Raw genomic sequence first — 18,208 nt, forward strand, 5'->3', positions numbered from 1 at the left:
CTTTATTTTAGGTCTGAGATCCAGGGGGTGGCTTGGTGGTGTAGGGAGGAAATTCCTTCCTGTTTTCCTTAGGTCTTGTGTTGGATTCCCACACAAAGAGACTGCCAAGGGGCAGAGAAGTGACAAATGTAACAGGGCAGTTGGTGCTGGGTACCGGGAAGCCAAAAGAATGCGAAGGGGCTCTGAAGGCAAAAATGGCAGGCACTGAGGACGGAACGGCAGGAATGTGGCCGGGGAGGGAGCAGCACGGCTTGGCAGGAGCCTCGCACACCGGTGCTTCCCCTGCACCTGGGCTGCTCCCGGCTCCTGCCGCTGTCCTGTGAGGGGAGGGAGCCGTGTGGGGGGGGGAACCGGGCGGGCTGTGCCCGGCCCCGCCCCGCCGCCGCTGTCCGCCTGCGCGGGCCCCGCCCCGGCGCTGAGGGGCCGCGCGGCGCTGCGCTCATGGCGGCGGCGGGGGCGCTGCAGGCGGCAGCGGGACGGGAACGGGGCCGGGGCCGGCGCTGAGCGCGGGCGGCGGGGCCGGAGCCGGGGCCGGGGCCGGGCGGCGCCGCGCGGGTGAGCGGCGGGCAAAGGGGGAAGGAGCGGGAGAGGGAGGGGGGGAGCGGGGCGGGAGCGGCGGCGGCGGCGGCTTTGTGTGAGCGGGGGAGGGGAGGGGAGGGGAGGGGAGGGGAGGGGAGCAGCGCACGTGGGACGGGGCCGAGCGGGCACCGCCCCCCCCTCCCCCCCCTCCCGGGCCCTCAGGGGGGGTTCGGCGGGGAGCGGGGAGCCCTTGGCCCGGTGCCGGTAACGCCTCCGCCCCTCCCCTCGTGGCGGCAGCCGGGAGCATGTCCGGGATGAAGAGAGCGGTGGCGGAGAAGGACCCCGACTACGAGGACATCGCCGTCGCGCAGCCCAGCAAGCGGCACCGCGCGGCCGAGCGCTCAGGTGGGAGCCGCGGGCACCTGGGGGGGCGTCGCGCACAGGGGGCTGCGGCTGAGGCAGCGCCCGGCACGGGCATGGAGCACGGGAGCTGGCACGGCCGGGAAACGGCTCCCAGACCCCTGCTCCAGCCACCCCCGACCACCAGTGTCACCCACCGAACCCTGTCCCCAAGCACCACGTCCAACCTCTCCGTGTACACCCCCAGGGACAGTGACTCCACCACCTCCCTGGGCAACCCGTCCCAGTGCCTGACTGCTCCTTCTGACAGAAATGTCTCCTCATTTCGACCTGAACCTCCCCTGGCACAGCTTGAGGCCATTCCCTGGTCCTGTCAGCAGTTAGCACGAGCTCCCTAGGGCCCCGGCCATGTGTGCTGGTTCCTCTGGGTGCAACATGCTCCTTCCCAGCAGTGTGAGGGGTGAGGCAGGGAGAGAGGTGCTTGGGAGGGTGGAAGAGAGGAAGAGCGAGGGAAGGAGGGATGGAGGTAGCTGCTGGGTGGGTTTGCGCTGGGGCTGTCAGAAATCTCTGCCCTGGGAGCCCTCCCCCTGGCTGGGTGCCTGGGGCAGGTTGCAGACTTTGGGCAGGTGAGGGTAGAGCTGCCTGCCCCAGGGACAGGGAGTGGGCCAGTGAGAGAGGATAACAATGGGAGGAGCTGAAGAAGTGAAGAAAATACTAGTCCTACGAGGAACGGCTGAGGGAGCTGGGTTTGTTCAGCCTGGAGAAGAGGAGGCTCAGGGGCGACCTTATTGCTCTCTATAGGTACCTCAAGGGAGGCTGTAGCGAGGTGGGGGTTGGTTTGTTCTCCCACGTGCCTGGTGACAGGATGAGGGGGAATGGGCTTAAGTTGCACCAGGGGAGTTTTAGGTCGGATATCGGGAAGAACTTCTTTACCAAAAGGGTTGTGAGGCATTGGAACAGGCTGCCCAGGGAAGTGGTGGAGTCACCATCCCTGGAGGTCTTTAAAAGACGTTTAGATGTTGAACTTAGCGATATGGTTTAGTGGAGGACTTGTTAGTGTTAGGTCAGAGGTTGGACTCGATCTTGAGGTCTCTTCCAACCTAGACAATTCTGTGATTCTGTGAAATGGGAGCTGAGAAAAATGCAGCTGGCTGTAGGACCTGGGGAAGATCCAGGGACAGCAGGATGCTGCAGCTGCTGGTTTGAGAGGGACAGGGAGTGGCTTTGCAGGGGATGCTTTGCAGGACACTGTATAAGTGGACAAGTTGGAGGAAGGTGACCTGCAGTTTTTCTGGGCGGGTCTGTTAAGGGGTTGGCAGGGGAGCATTGCTGGAGCTGGGTGGAACCTGCCACTCGCTCTGGTCATGTGTATGTGTCACTGTAAAGGTGTTTGTAGCCTGCTTTGGAAGCCACTCTTTGGAAGATCTTAATGGTTAGCAGACTTAGGGCCTTGGGACGTTGTCCTTGCCAAAGGGAACTTGTTATTCAGGTGATTCTTCCAAATTGACTTCTGTCTTTCTCTCTTAGAAGATCCCCCCATTTTCCATACAAGAATACCTTAAGAATACAAATTTCGCTAACAGTCTTAACTGAGGACTGTGGTTGATGCTACGCAGGACAAAATATGAAAATAAAGCGTTCTTAAAAGCCTCTGTAATGTAACCACAAATTCTAAAGTGCTTTAATTGTCTTAATCCTGGTATTGCACGGCCTCAGTCTTGGGAAGAGATGCAGTTGTCTTTGTCTGAGCAGCATGTTTCATGCCTTACTGTGTTCAAGTTTAGTTTAAGTGTAGCCTTACATGCAAATTTCCCAAGTACGTGGTTCATGTACAAGTTCGTGGTTGGGGAGAAATTATATTCTGATGGTTTTTAATTTTGCATTACTCATCCTATCCTACCAATTCTATCATAATTCAGTTTTAATGTGGGCTTGAACTAATTCTAGTTCTAGATAGTGTATGTGTATATATATGTATATGGAAACCAGTAAATACCTGTAGGATACCCTCTTGCAAATGCAAGCCTAGGTTATGTTACTCACATTGTAGGTACCCAATCGGACGGTAAAATTCCTTGTCACAGTAATTACCTGATAGCTGGAACACACCAGCAATTTTTGCCTTGCTTTTCATTTCTTTGCTCTTTCCATGTAGGATCTTAGAAGCCTCTTTGAATAGATAAATGCCCTTTAGTCAAGCAAATGCTTCCTCTGAAGCTCAAAACACAGCCTTGGTGTTGTTGCCTCCTGTTCTGTTGAGAAACAACATAAAATTTTTCTAGGGAACCCAGGCTGGTTTTTCTCTCCTCTGCCTTGTGGTGTGGTCATTGTGCTTCTGACACAAGCTGGAGGACCTTTTTCAGGCTTTCTTCTAGAAGTACAACTGCTCTTCCAAGTCCTTAGAACCGATAAGAACAGGTTGCTTGGATTGCTCTGATTCAGCCCTTCTGGAAGAGGATTTTGTAGGAGGCACACCAGCTTTCAGCAGCGTAGTTCCTTTTGTGGCTAATAAAGGGCTTGTAGGCACTCCAGAGCAGGCTGTGCTCCATGCCAGTGCTAAACATAAAATATTGGCTTGCATTATTATTGCTACATGAAGTGTAAATTTCCTGGATATGAATTAGGCCAGGGAGAGACAAAAATGTACATAGCATTCCAGGGTACTCTGCACAATTGCAGTGGTAGCTGCACTTGACAATAACATTTTTTCGTTTGTTTCTTTGTTTTTTGTTTTACTGTTTACAGCTTCAGTAGGACAGAAGTAAGCAGTTTGGTCATATGTTGTTTGTCATCTCAGACCTAAAAAGAAAAAAAATAGCCTTCCACGTAAGCCAGCTTTTAAAGACGCATGTGATTTTTGTTAAGACAAATTACTTTTTTTGCAGAGAAGTTATCCCTGACATTTTTTTGATGTTGAAATTATCACATCACTTCTCACTTGTTAATGATTTATCTTCGTTTTTTTTCAAGTGGAGCATCAGAGATTGAAATATTTCTTCTTTTTTTTTCATATATGGCCTTGTGCAGCTCGAGATGTTGCTGTGCAGAAGATTGAGACAATTATTAAAGAACAGTTTGCTGTCGAGATGAAGAATAAAGAACATGAAATTGAAGTTATAGATCAGGTATAAAGGTTTTCTTACTAAAAAAAAAAAAAAGTTAAAGTCCTGTGATTTGCTTCTGGAGATTGGGGTAGTGGTTATCTGTTCATTGTTATATATTCATTGCTATATGTTACCTCTTCTTTTCTTTTCATAGCGCCTGATTGAAGCAAGAAGGATGATGGATAAGCTGCGTGCCTGTATCGTGGCTAACTATTATGCTTCTGCTGGTCTTCTTAAAGCTGGAGAGGTAAAGATTACTTTGTGAAAAGACAGGCTTTGAGGGGTGTTTGTGAAGAGAGATGTGTAGCCCACTGGTTATACAGCTAATGTTGGGGTTTGAGGTGCAGTTTCTGAAGTAAAAGAATCTGAACCCGCGCTGAGAGCAGTGGGAGAGGTGACCTGGTAGGTGTCACTGGCTGGGCCTTGGCCACGTCAGTCATCTTGACTGAAGTGAGAAGCCCCTGGGCAGCGCTTGGTTCTGCCTCCTGAAACACTTTTTGTCATGCAGCAGAGCACCTGGCTTCTCCCACACCTCACAGTTATCCTTGCAAAGCACTGGAGAGTGAAGACCAAATTTTCCCATCTCACAAATGGAATGAAAGTAGATGGGCTTAGAAACTTGTCAGAAAAAAACCCCACACACATTTCTTCAGTCCTGGGCAGTGAAACAATCTTCCTTTACCCAGGCAGTCGTTCTGTTAATGGTGTGTTAACCAGGCTGATAGCAGCAGTGAAGCATGAGGTAAATCAAGGAGCTATCACAAAAGATTAAAAATTCACAAAGAGGTTAAGAAATAAAACAACAGAAACCCTACAAGTTAACTCTCCCGTTCTGAGCACTGATTCTTTAATGGCCTGGTAATTGTGGGGTGTTCCATGCTCACACTGAGGCTGAATGCAGGCTCCTGACATGTAGCTCCCTGCCAGTTCACCTATTTTAGTTAACTCCCTGAGTTGGAAAAATGGTAGCCGTTTTCCAGGAAAAATCTAAACTGATATTGAAACCTGTTAATGTGTGCTGAGAGCTGAGGTTTCACTCCAGTGCCGTAAGAGTTTCTCTACCAAGCAAGGGCTCTCATTGTTATTCCTATTTTCCTATTTTGATTTCCAGAAGACTTGGTGGAGGACAGAAAAAAAAAAAAAGTAATGGTCCACCTTGTTTTTCCTCCCACTGAACTTGAATTGAGCAACTAGAGCTGAGAAAGATTATGATGGGAGGCTTGGAGATCTCTTCTCTGCTTTTGGTTTTGTGTGGGTGGCTGAGGAATTTGAGCTAGATTCTGATCTTTTAAAGTACTTTATACAGTGTTGTCACATGTCAGCAAGAGCTTGTTCTGCCCCCTGTTTACTTGTTTTGCCATGCAGGGTGTTTTTTTTTTCCCTTGCTGAGTTTCACAGTTTGCAGAAATGCTAACGTTATATGTTGTTTTGGAGTGTTTGTAACACTCGTACTGGTGTGACCTTGCTGTGTTTTTCTTGTAGTTGTTACGAGCTTATGTCTAACGTAGCTGTACCTTTGATTTCATTTTGTATTGTTTCTAAAAGTCCTGCTTTGCATGCTGGCTGAATCAGGTCTCTTTTTAATTTGAACTTGTTGCTGGTTTCATTTTTTTGGTCTGTTTTCGTTGTGTGGTTAACGTGCTCGATTCTGCTGGCAGGGAGTGATTGCCTCTATGTCTGCTTTAGGGAATGTGTATTTTTGTAGTTTAATTCAGTGTGCTTAATATGTAAATGTTTGTGATCTTGTAAGATGACTTGCAAATTCCTGATCTGTTCTCACAAACAGTTCTTCAGCCTGGTGCTTCTGGGTTTTGGGGCTTCCTGTTCTGTACAATTCTAGTTGTTTGTTGGGTTGTTTGTTTTTACTACAAATAAGTGGACAAGGTGTTGGTCAGTTCACTGGATGAAAAAACAGAAAATGGGTTGGTTGTTTATTGATTTATGTCTATTTTGAAAAGGCTTCAAGGAAGCTTAGGATTTTTCTTGTTTTAAAGATTTTTATATATATGTGTGTGTGTGTGTGCGTTTCACATAGAGCTCTTGCAAATGCTTGGACAACCAATAGGATTTGTGTTGTCCAGATATCAAAGTTCAGGATTTTGGTTTCAAAACTCTTCTAGGGACTGTTGAGCAGGGAGAGTTGGCAGTTGCTTAGGTCATGTGCCTCACGGGCAGCTGGGAGGAAAGCTCTCAGCTGAGCCCTTAACTCCAGGGTGGGGGACTATTCAGCTCCACTGCTGCTGCCACCTCCTGAGGGCAGTTCTGCCCTGTGCTGGTGCCCGTACTGGCTGCATGTTAAACCTCGCAGGTTCAGGAGGGTCTAACATTAGCTCTGAAACATCCATTTTGATGAAATTTTGCAAGCGTGCGTAAGCATGTTCCTCTTTAGCTTCTGTTAAGCTTTGGCAGCAGGCAGGCTGCTAATAAATGTATCTTGCCTCATGGGCATTGGCGAGACCACCAGTTGGTAGCAAAATTAAGGAGCCTCATACATTTGCATACCCTGCTTGCCTGCAAGAATCAGGCATCTGTGGTCTTTCTGTGTACGCTGAAAGCCTGCAGAGGAGGGGATGCTGTTATTTTCAAGGGGACGTTGTAAGTGTCAGTGCTGCAGCCCTCCTTTACAAAGCTAGGTAGATTTGGGGGATCAGAGGCTCTAAAGAAACAGATTCGATCTGGGGTCCTACTTCTATAGAACCATTGTCAGCTTTTCTCTTCTGGGGTATATGTGTTTTTTTTTTCTGTAAGGCAGCTGATTAAATATTAGCTCGTTATTTGCATGTTGAATTTTCCCCTTTGGCACTGCCTCGTTTTATCTGGGCTGCGGGAAAATAAATTACTGGATCTGCCTGGCCTCTGTTGCAGGGGACCAGGACGTGTGACACAACAATTCTCAATCACCCTTCAATCAAGAAGTTCCTGGAATCGCCCTCCAGATCCTCGTCCCCTGCTAACCAGGGCTCAGACACTCCATCCGCCAACCACTCCGAGAGCGACTCGCTCTCCCAGCACAATGACTTTCTCCTGGACAAGGACAATGGCAACTTGGACGCAGACGAGCGGCTGACAAACAGCCTGGACCAGAGACAGAGCAGAAATACTGGCCGGGTAAAGTAAAACGCGAGTGGTGGTCAAGTTGTTGGAGGTGTGTGCTCTGTCTGGACTCGGTGCTGGCACCAGGAGCTCTTCATGTTGTCACCCACCTTGCTGAAGATCTGTTTCTTACCCTCTCCAACCGCTTGCTTCCACTCTCAGCCTGGCTTTGCTGTGAGGCTAACTGAAGCGTATGTAACTTGGGTAACTCCTCTTCGTTCAGTCTTACCCAGCAGAGAGGTCAGCCAGGCAGCAGTGACAGCGTTCATGGTAGCACTGCTGATCTGCTGCTGTCTGGGTTGGGAGCCTCTGGGGAAGGAGCTGTTTCACGGCTTGAGCACAGGGTTTTGCTGTGCGGATGGAAGTTGTGTCAGGAAGGGTAGAGCCTGGAGGGAAGAGCAAGAAGTGTCATTCCCAGTGCTGTGCTCTGGGAGCTGGTGATATTCCACGTAGTGATGCTGCTGGGTGCCCCTGGGGACTGCGTTGCTCTGAGTGATTGAACCTTTGGGGCTGGGGCTGCTCAGCACTGTGTGCTCAGCCTAGTGGGGGGTGGGTCGGCCCCTCCTGGGGGTGCACTATGTGCTGGTTTTCTCTCAGTGGCACTGCTTGCTCTTGAACTAGTGTTACCATTTGTTTAACTGAACCAGACTGATCCACGTTAAAAATACCTCCTTTCATACTTCCATGAGCTTTTTTCTGTGTTACTTTTGACGTGGATCCATTCCCTGTATGACTCATGATGGAGCTGCAGAGATCATTGTACAGTTGTGGCTAAGAACCCACTTAGATACAGATACAGCTGCCCAAAAGGTCCTCCTCAAGCCATGTCCTCAGTACCATGTGATTAAAACATAGCCCACATCTCGCAGCGAGCACCAGCTTCCCTTATTTTCATCTCTCTTGCTCTAGGAAATAGAAAAGAGCCACATTCGTAATCACAGGGGCCATTAGACAACTGAAGAGAAGCTTTGCAGAAGATAAGTGATTTCTCCTGCAGAGAAGCTGCAGCTTGCTGAGCATCCCAGCTTGCTCCTCTGCCCCAGCTGCTTCCCTTACCAGAGGCAGGTAGCTTCCCGAGGGAGATGCTCACTGGCTGCAGGTGAAATGCTGAATGCTCTCTGAGAGGAAACTTCTGTTTCGTTTCAGTTTCTTCCATCTCGGCCATGCCAGAGGAGAAGAGCCTCTGACCCAAACTAGAGATGTGTATACCACCGCATATGGCTGTATTCTGCAGTTGGACAAGTTGCCATGTGGTGTGGCAGAAAAAGCATTGTTTCTGCATCCAGTGAGCAGGGTGGCAGCTTTGGTAACAGGCCTGCGGTGTGCTGAAACCCTTCCTAGGGTCCACAGCAGAAGCACGCAGACAGCGTGTACCTGTACCGTAAACCACCAGCCCAGTATAGACAGTTTCTGCAGGGGGGGCTTTGGTGAAACAGCTGGATTGCTTGGCTGTAGCATGGTGGGGCATCTTTGGCCAACACAGAGGTGGCTGAAAGATGAATAGAAGCTGACACCATGCCAGGCTTCTGTGACTGTCCTTGCTCCAGCTTGGGGCATCACTGGGTTGATCTCTCCTTTAACTATGTGGGTTTTCTTTATTAACAACACTTTACTTTTCTAGTGCCAAACAACGTAATGTTTAAGAAGAATGCTTGTTTTTTTTTTGTTTGCCTTTTTTTTCTTCCCCTACCCTCAGGACAGTTCAGGTGTTTCAAGCTCTCAGAAACCAGGACAACGAAATGCCGGGCTGCCAACCGACGAGACTTCACGGCTGTATGTGAAGAAAACGATTGTGGTTGGCAACGTCTCCAAGTTAGTATCCAAAGTCTCCGTGATGGGCCTTTACTTCACAATCAAATGGAATAAGAGGTTAAAATTAGGAGATAAAGTTGTTAGGCTGCTGCAGTGGGAGGTATTGCTCTTGGCACTGGACCCAAGGCTTCCCTCCTTGAGTATCTGCAAGACCTTTTGTTGGGGGAAGAGGTGTTTTAATAGGTAGTATAAATAGAGGTTTTAAGGTCTGTTTCTTTTGAGGTGATTAAGCCTTCTCTGTCCATTATAAAATCCCAGGTTTTCCCACGAAAATGCTGAAAAGCAATTTGTCCTAATTGCTATTTTGATGTGTGCATAGGGATGTGTTTAACAAAAAAAAAAAAAAGAGACAACCACCTGACTCTCCCCCTGCCCCAAACAAACCAACCCCAAATGAGAAATTATGAGAAAAACTCTGTGAAATAGTTTGAAGAAATTCTTTATGGTTTTTATATTTCCCCCACAAAAAAATTGAAGACAGGTTAATTTATCTAATTGTTGAACTTTGAAGAAAGTAGCGAATAAAAGCGTTCATTTTTGGAAGCTATGGACAAGTCAAGGTTTTAACTCTCTACCCTGTACTACTGAAGTTAATTTTCTTTTGCACAGAAAGTAGCAAATGTTAGCTGATGAGACTTACGGTATTAGAATTGTCTTGAAAATCTACTTAATCCTAGACCCAGAGCCAATTATTGACTAAGAGCTTCTTTAAAATGTATAAGAATAATTGCTTTTTTTTTTTTTTTTTTTGGATTTATGGTAGCAGAGTTGCTGACGCTGTGTTTTAGAGCAGTTTGACTTCTTGATGTCTCACAAAAGATGAGGAAAAGGATTTGAAGCTGACAAAATATTAAAATTAAGTCTTCCTGATTAAGAATCAATTTTTTAACTGGATGAATTTCTTATGGCAGTTGTGCACTGGAATGAGGGAATATATTGGGAGTATAGAGTAAATTATGAGATTTCTGTTTCTGGAGGAGTTTTTTTCTGCAGATCTTGATGAACTGTCAGAATATAGAATAATTAGCAGAAGTATACATTGGATAAGTTACACGTGGACATTTTACCATCCTTTTTTTTTTTTTTTTTTTTTTTTAATTTCTCTGCCAGGTACATTCCCCCTGACAAGAGAGAAGAAAATGATCAGTCAACCCATAAATGGATGGTGTACGTCCGAGGCTCTCGGAGAGAACCCAGTATAAATCATTTTGTCAAGAAAGTTTGGTTCTTCTTACATCCCAGTTACAAACCTAACGACCTGGTAGAAGTGAGGTAATTTCCAGTTGTCACTCTCCTATTTATGCTTGCCAGGCTTACAGTGCCAAAATTTTTTTTTAAGTTAGCACCTTCTTCTCCTGGTCTTCTGTTTCATGTCTTTCTTTAACCTCCAGCTTGGCTTGACAGACTCTCAAAATAACAGCATAATTACATTATTTTTTGTATCAAATGTACCAAACTTTTTTTTTTTTTTTTCCGTACTGGTGAAAGTTCTCTATTGCATTTCCCCTGTTATCCCTGTGAGTTTGTACATCTGTATGCATTATACTGTCTGCTGTGCAAGGTGCATTTGGAAAGATGATGTTCTCCTCCTTCTTCCCAGTGGTATGTGGAACAGAAAGAGAGGTTTCAGAAAGCTGTTTTACCTGTAGCTTTAATTGTGTATGTATGTTTGGGCAAGTTTTATCTTTCTCCCAGGTATTTCTGTACTGCAGTGAGATCAGTGGCATTGACTTCATGGTTTGTGGAATTAATATCCCATCAGTATCATGGTATTGCTGCTACAGAAACAAGGCAGTTTCTCTGTCCTCACCTAACCTGTAGTCAAAATTGTGACCCTGTTGTGATCAGCAGGCCCAGTTCTGTGTTTGCTACTGCAGGCAGGTGCCCTGTCAGTTTTTCATTCTTGTTCTTTGGAAAAGATAGTCCAAAATGCTTCGTGTTTTCCTGAAGAAATTATTCTCTTAGGGTTCAGTTGCCTGCCTAGAGGGAAGTGGGCAGAACACCTCCATACAAAATGGCAACTTAATTCTGGCAAAATTAAATTGGCTGATGGGCAACTCCAGAAAGGCGTATCTGAGATAAGAAGTGCTAGTGCTAGTTAATGATTCTGAGAAGGTGATGCCGAACAGGATGAAAACAAACTCCTTTCTGTTTCAGGTATAGAATACTAAATTAGACTTGACTGCTTTCTTTTTGTGCCTTTCTCAGTTTACTGTATCTGATGTCGGTGCTGTTTGTCTTCTGTTTAATTTCCTGTAGTTAATAGATTTCTTCTTGTCATACAGCTCTAGTCATTTCCATGAACATTTGTGTTCTGGACTAAGAAGAAGTCAGTGTTTTGTTTCATTGCAAAACTGCATTTGGGATTTACAACAACAAACTAAAATATTAAAGGAAAAAAAGTAATGCTAAATGCTAGAGATAAATCTGCCCTTCTTTTTCGGATTGGAGAATGACATTGGTTGAGTTAGCTTTTCCTTGTAGTCTATGTTGTTTCATTGGCCTTACATGAAGCGTATGCCTTTTTGCTACTAGACAGGGAACAGCAGAAAGATTGCAAAATGTTGCAATGAAAACTCACCTTGGAGCCTAGTGTCCTAGGTGCTGACTTTTTTTTTTAAAGCAAGTATTTTTTGTCATTACACAGTCTTTTTTTTATGTTTTTCCTGTAGCCTTTCATCCAGCTCTTACACCATTTCCTTCTCTGTCCACTTGTGTGAAATAAAAGCAAGTTTTCAGCTGTCCCCAAAATTAGAATTTGTGGGTTTGATTGCATCCTCTCTGTCGTGAATAGTAGGCCTTAAGCTAGCTTTGGTTGTCAGTTAGACAAGCAGTTTTTGGCTTTCTGCAAAAGAGGTAGGTGAAAGCTCTACCGGTTCTGCATACAAAATGTGAATCACCATTTGTTTCCAGAGAACCTCCATTCCACCTGACCAGGAGAGGCTGGGGAGAATTCCCTGTGAGAGTCCAGATACACTTTAAGGATAGCCAGAACAAGAGGATTGATATCATACACAATCTGAAGGTATTTGAATAGAATGTTTGAGAAAGGCAATTAAATGAGCTCTCCATAATCTCTCTGCATGATCTAGAAGAGCATCCGCTTGTATGTGTGTGCTTCTGTCTCTGTATTTTTTCCCTGCCATTCTTTTACACGTGAACAGTTGAAATGAAGAATCAAAAAAGATCCAGGAAAGTCCCTTACCTTGCCTGTGTTAAAGGCCATGCCGTAGCCAAGGAGCCCAGCTTTGCAGAAGCAAAGCATTTACCTATTGTTCCCCTACAGCATGAGATTTTTAGCATGCTCTCGCTGGCTTTAGCTTGACAGGTTGCTGCAGGGCTGTCTTTCCGCTGGCAGTGATTGCTGTAACTGTTGTCTTCCTTCCGCACCTGCACGTACCAGCTAGAGATTATCTCTGATGGCAGAGTGGGCAGGGAGAGGCTGAGATTGCCGCTCGTTCCTTCTGAACAGAGCCTTCTTTCAAATCATTCACCTGCCCTGTGACATTCAATAGGATTTATAGCATGCAGCAGCCCTGGTAAACTAGGCCAATCCTGTTGGTTTTGTTTTAATTAGCAGTGCCTAGCATTAGAGGCATTAAGTCCTGGGCTGGTTTATTTTCATGTGAGCAGCATGATTAGTTTTATTTAAGCCCTACCTGCAATTATGGTTTTCCTACTAATGTAAATACCGAGGTGTAACCACATATGGAGACAGTAGAGAAGATTGAAAATGTTTCCTTGGAACTTGGGAACGTTTAATGTAGACTATGAGAAAAATGTGCTTGGAGAAAAACACGTGCCTTTGAACACTTGAAGTGTATAAGCTGATGCAGTTTGCTTTACGTGCTTGAGTCCCATTCCTCCTGTGTGGGCTAGCTTCCTTCACTGAACCTCCTGTGATGCACTGCACCTCCGTGTGGCTGCGTGACTCAAGCTTCTGCTGAACTTCAGAAGAAATTGCGAACAGCATGGTGGGTGTTGTGCAGCCTACAGAGGAAAATGGAGCCAGTCTATGGAATAAAAATAACTGAAAATGTTACTTGTCATGCTTCATAATAGAAGCACTCGTGAGAAGACTCTCTGATGCTCATACCTGGCAGAGTAGTGTGAGGATCTTGAGTCAGCAAATCCATGCTGTTTATTTCTTTATTTAGACCTCAGGAATCAAAAAAAGATACTCCTCAAAGGCTATTCTTAGACGAAATAGTATCTCCCCAACAAATCTCATTTCCTTCAGCTTTTTTGCTCCTTTCTACTTCAGTGTGGGCTTTGGGTTGTGGTTGGCTTCTTAGCAGAAGAGGGTCCTTAATAGTGCACGTTTTTCTGGCCCCATGGGTTCAGAACCAACCTGATGCACTGCTGCTTGTGTGATGTAGTTTCAACTCCTTTCAAACAGGTAGTACTGTAAATTCTAGCTAACGTGCTGCCTCTGCATTGGTTAATATAAACATATCTTATTGCTTTATCCAGCTGGACAGGACTTACACAGGCCTGCAGACACTCGGCGCAGAAACGGTGAGCCAGCTGGTTGCGGGATGGATGTTGTACTTTGATTCCCTTAAAGATGTTTAGAAAGAAAAAGATAGAAGGGACTGAGCACCGAGTCAGACCCATTTGATTTCACAATTTCTGGAATGTAGGTTTTGCTCTCTTGTTAAATGAAACGATTATGACACCTTGTCACTGTGCACAACAACAATCATTTTTCCCTTTCTAGTTCAGAGGAAACTGTTTCCAGCTCTTTCATAAAGAATTTAACTTGTACTACAGTTCTTTGTTTCTTTTTGGAGCCTTTGGTACCAAATGTCTTGATTTGCTTTCTAATGTGCTACAGATCTCAGACATCAAGAATTTTAAATTAAAGCTAGCTATTCTGCTGAAAATATTCAGTAAATTAAGAAAAGGTCTGCCCATGTCAACATTCAGTACCTTCATGGAAAATTAACTCTGAAAACTTTAAATAAAAGAAATGAATGAATTACTCAGTTTGTTATATCCCTAAGGTTTCTTTTATTATTTTTTCCCCTGTTAGACTGTACTGAATGGAAATTTTTATTCTGAAATAGCATTGCTTCAGCTTTTCAATCGTTAGAGAAAACTTTAACATGAAATTGCTATGGTGATGAAAGTACGTTTTTGAAGAGTAGATGATGTAGTGGTGCTTTTCTGAGGACCTTATCAAAAAGGCAAGCTACAGTTTTGTGCCTGTCCCTAAGGAGCTCACCTGGAGCCTGGGCTTTGTGTTCCTTGCAGTGTTTGCTATTCAGTTTTCCCCGGGGACTGAGAGATGCTCTGTTTTACCATGGTGCTTTAGTGTTGAAAGATTCTTGTCTTAGCCCTGGGGAGCTTCATGGAAATGGATGGAAATTTTATGCAGAGTTTGGGGGAGGAAGGGCAGAGGTTTCCAGACATTTAAAATAATAGTTAAAGCAAAAAGGCATAGTTGTTTTCACAATCTTTACCTAACTACTGGATACTAATGTCATCTTTTCACCTGTTTCTGGAAGGTAGTGGATGTGGAGCTACATAGGCATTCGCTCGGCGAGGAATATCTTTTTTCCCAGTCTTCAGAGTCTGACCTTTCTGATGTTCCTACATCTTTACCACTGCCATTGAGTATCCCAGCACCAGTCAAAGCTTCTTCGCCAATTAAACAGCTGCGGGACTCCAGCCCAGATGCTTCTGCAGACAAAGGTAAAGCAAATGGGTATTGCTGCGACTGGAATTCTTGGAATGGCTTCTGGGTACTTTCTCTTAATAGTTCCTTTGGCTTAAAGGTTGATACGTCCTCTTTGCTTACCTCAGACAATTATTTCCTTATTGTACTAGGAAACATAATTTAGAAATTGTTATCATTTATTTGATTTTTTTAAATCTTTTTTTTTTTTGAGTTTGTTGAGCGAGCTCTGTTTTGTTAAACTTAGTGAATGTGGAGTTTCGTTCAGTGTGCGTAGTTGGAAAAAGGTTGTTGAATAGCACTTGTAGTTTTGTTCTTGGCAGACTTTTTTCAGAGGGCTTTTAGGTTTCTGGATGTCTTGGGGATTGTGTATACATTTAAGGAATTAGTGTAGTGATGTGTTCAGTTATATTTGTTGGTTCCTAACATGTGATGTGTTTGAGGAAAAACTTTTTGTGTAACTGTGATGGTGAAAGTAGAGAGTGGAAGACTTAGTGTATATTTGTTGGTCTCATTCCCACCTGTAAGATCTGGAAATGCAGTGCCCACTGCAGTGTGCTGGCAATTGATGCTGTAGCATCATTGGAATTGCCTGAAGCAATCTAGGTACTGGCCACTTCAGCAGGCTATTCTGATTTCTAGATTGTGGGAAGTATTAAAAACTGTGCCTCTGATACTGTTTTTTTGTTTCTTTTTTTTTTTTTTTTCTGTAATATATAACATTAGGACAAATCTCAGTTAACTGCTCAGAGAAACAAGGAGGTCTTTATGGTTTGTACAATTTAGTGAGAGAAATTTGCTGGAAACAGCAACTGTATTTCAAAATATAATCACATGCAACACGGTTTCATTCCTTTAGTAATCTATCCTGAATTCCTGTGTTAAAGGAATGGCTGTAATGCTCAGGTCTTGCATGGTGAGCTTTCTGCTCAGTGGTGCAATGCCAGGGGCATTGTCCTGGCTTAGCAAGAAGAATGCTGTTTAAGTTCAGTGTTTTCTTATGGCAGCACAGCTAAAAATGAGGAAATGAAGCCAAATTTTAAATGCACACCGTTTTATTGAAACATGAAAATGGGCAGCACCTTCAGGTGGAGAAAGGAGGTAAAACTGCCTCTTTCTTAGGCAAAATGGCAGTGGCTTCTCTCATCAGGTCAAGGTTAAATAACCTCCTTTTACATCAGATAAGACTGATTCCTTAGCCCGGGTCAGAAGGCAGCAGTTGGTTTCCTCGTGCTCTTACTCCAAAAAAATGCACTGCAAGATTTCTTGTGAAGGAAATTCTGCATTAGTTGTGTGAAACCCTGTCTGTGGACACAACACTATCCATGGCTTTCTGTCAGTGGAAGAGTCTCTTAAAGAAAATGTGTAAGAAGTGGCTGATGACCTACCAAAGCTGAACAGGCTGTGTATGTTCGCATTTTTTTTCTTTGGTTCAGAGACAAACCTGACAGATGTGCGCAGAAGCAACTCCCTTCACACCTTTTTCTCCCTGTTGAGCACTGCCCACCAGTTGCTTTCTCCTTCCTTCCTTCCAGAGGGCATTTGTCATACGTTTGTTTTGTTTGTGTAGAGAAGCACAGTAAGGAATTAGATGTCTCAGCCTAAGATCTATTTCTCTTCTTTTCCCTGTTTTAATCAGGATTCCCTGGGAATGCTGAAACCGAAAGACATGCCACGTTTTATTCCCTGCCATCTTCGATAGAACGGACTCCCACCAAATTAGCCACCCAGAAAGTTCCCTTTGGCTCTCATGGAAATTCAGCCTTCCAACCCATTGCAGCTAGCTGTAAAATAGTGCCTCAAGGTCAGATTCCAAGCCCTGCAGAGTCACCCGGAAAATCCTTCCAGCCTATCACCATGAGTTGCAAGATTGTATCAGGTGAATGTTAGTTTACCTATCTGAGTGCTTCACCCTGGAAAGCAAGAGATGGAACAAGCTGGACTCGGTTTGTGTCCTTCCCCTGATTGCCTGAATGTTTGAACATCAGGCAGTAGGAAACTAGAGTAAGGAGCTGAACACACTTCTTAATGGTCAAGGAAAAAAACGCAAGTGTGAAATACTTCACATGAGATCAAAAGTGGGATGAGAGCTGTGCTCTCCCTTTTCATGAATACTTTTAGGTGCGAAAATGATAGTCCTTAACTGGACTGCTACCCACAGAAAGGCCCAGGCAAGGACACAACTTCCATGCGGGCTGTTTGTATGTGGGAAAAAGCCGTTCTTCTCCCTCCCTCTTTCAGACAACAGGGAAGGATTAAGAAGAAATCCCTTTCTGATTACTTGGCAAATTATTTTCAACCTTGTTCACTCAAATGGTCCCTCTTATACTTGTGATACCTCCTCAGATGGAACAACTTCGGTCTTCCTCTTCCAGACATGCAGCCTCTGCATTAATTTTTCAGCTGACTGCAGTGAGCAATGTGATGCTCTTTTGATAGTTTCCCAGCCAAACACGGTCAAGGTGCTGTTTACTCACTTTACATACAGTCCCTTCCCTGCCTGGGCATGGTGCCATCCATTGGATGATGTTTTACATCAAAAAGTTTTAATGTATAGCTCACTGTGTCAGATATTATGAAGCTGAAAGATGACCCGCTACATTCCTTCATTTTCTGGTGTTCAGGTCAGAGGATGTAGCACCTTAGGTGATCAGTGTGTGATTTCTAATGGTCAGCTTGCTCCCAGCTCATTTTCCTCAAGTGTGCTTTTTTTATTCAAAATTTCAATATTTCTCCTTGATACCTTCAAAGTGCTAGTGATTTATATTTGAACCTATGCCAAATGTTTTCTTCTTTCCCAATAAGCTCTACTCCTAATCTTCTTTCTCCAAGGCTGTCCAGAAAGCAATAATTATAGTGCGTCCTCTCTTTCTTAAAATCCTTGTTAAAATCCTATTTCTTAAAATCCTATTCTTTGTTGCTCTTTGCAATATAAATGTTGCTCTGCAAAGTATTTTCCAAGGCTCTCTGTCTGCTGAGAAAAATCACCCCTTTCCTATTTCTAGAGCAGCTTATAAGAAAAATAATTTATTTGATGAGCATTTATGTTCCGTTTTAGTAGTCAATTGCTGCCAAGAAAGCAGATTGACAGGCACTTGAAGTTTAGCATGCTTGCTGCCTTCTTTCTCTGATGACTTTTCTTGCCTGTCCTTATCTCTGCAGTTCTTTCTTACCCCCTTGTGCATCTTTTTTCTTCTGTTTTTCTCTCTCTATCCTGGTCCTCTTAACCAGAAGATGCACATTCTATACTGTTTGCTTTCAAGGTCTTCTGCTGTAATGAGAGCAATGAAGAGACAAGAGTGGTCTGGCCTGCCTGCTAGCTGCTGTATCACACAGCTTGTTGTGTGAGCTGCTTGGTTCTTGGCTTGGGGTGCCTGCAGCATGGGCTCCAAGAGGGAAAGAGAGCACACATCAAGGAACTCTGCTCTCTTTCTTCTTCTCATTGGGTGGACTCATTGGCAGTGAGAATGATTTACATGATGATAATCCACCTCAGGATTCAGGGGTGGACTAGATAGCTTCTAAAGTTCCCTTTGAACCCTGTTTGTCCTGGCAGACAGAGAATGTCCGGGGTAGGTATGAGCCGTAGTGCTTTACACTCCTTTTAACTTTCATTCTATTCACCCTTTCTTCTCTAAAT

The 18,208-nt window shown here is 44.7% G+C and overlaps 1 protein-coding gene across 5 annotated transcripts in view; it reads left to right on the forward strand.

Moving 5' to 3' along the window:
- The first annotated feature begins 458 nt into the window (after positions 1-458).
- The window catches only part of YEATS2 (YEATS domain containing 2), a 48,282-nt gene continuing 30,532 nt past the window's right edge, over positions 459-18,208 (forward strand). For 4 of the 5 annotated variants that reach the window (XM_082767395.1, XM_082767396.1, XM_082767397.1 and 1 more), the window contains exons 1-11: positions 459-555; positions 817-924; positions 3,907-4,004; positions 4,138-4,230; positions 6,849-7,091; positions 8,773-8,888; positions 9,999-10,160; positions 11,802-11,913; positions 13,362-13,406; positions 14,399-14,585; positions 16,208-16,447. In XM_082767395.1, coding sequence (XP_082623521.1) covers positions 825-924; positions 3,907-4,004; positions 4,138-4,230; positions 6,849-7,091; positions 8,773-8,888; positions 9,999-10,160; positions 11,802-11,913; positions 13,362-13,406; positions 14,399-14,585; positions 16,208-16,447 — 1,396 coding nt within the window. In that variant the 5' untranslated portion in view covers positions 459-555; positions 817-824. The remainder of the gene's footprint in view (positions 556-816; positions 925-3,906; positions 4,005-4,137; positions 4,231-6,848; positions 7,092-8,772; positions 8,889-9,998; positions 10,161-11,801; positions 11,914-13,361; positions 13,407-14,398; positions 14,586-16,207; positions 16,448-18,208) is intronic. The other variant, XM_082767398.1, reaches the window with a different exon arrangement.

This window comes from Aythya marila, assembly GCF_965140915.1.
Source record: "Aythya marila genome assembly, chromosome: 9".
Lineage (NCBI taxonomy): Eukaryota > Metazoa > Chordata > Aves > Anseriformes > Anatidae > Aythya > Aythya marila.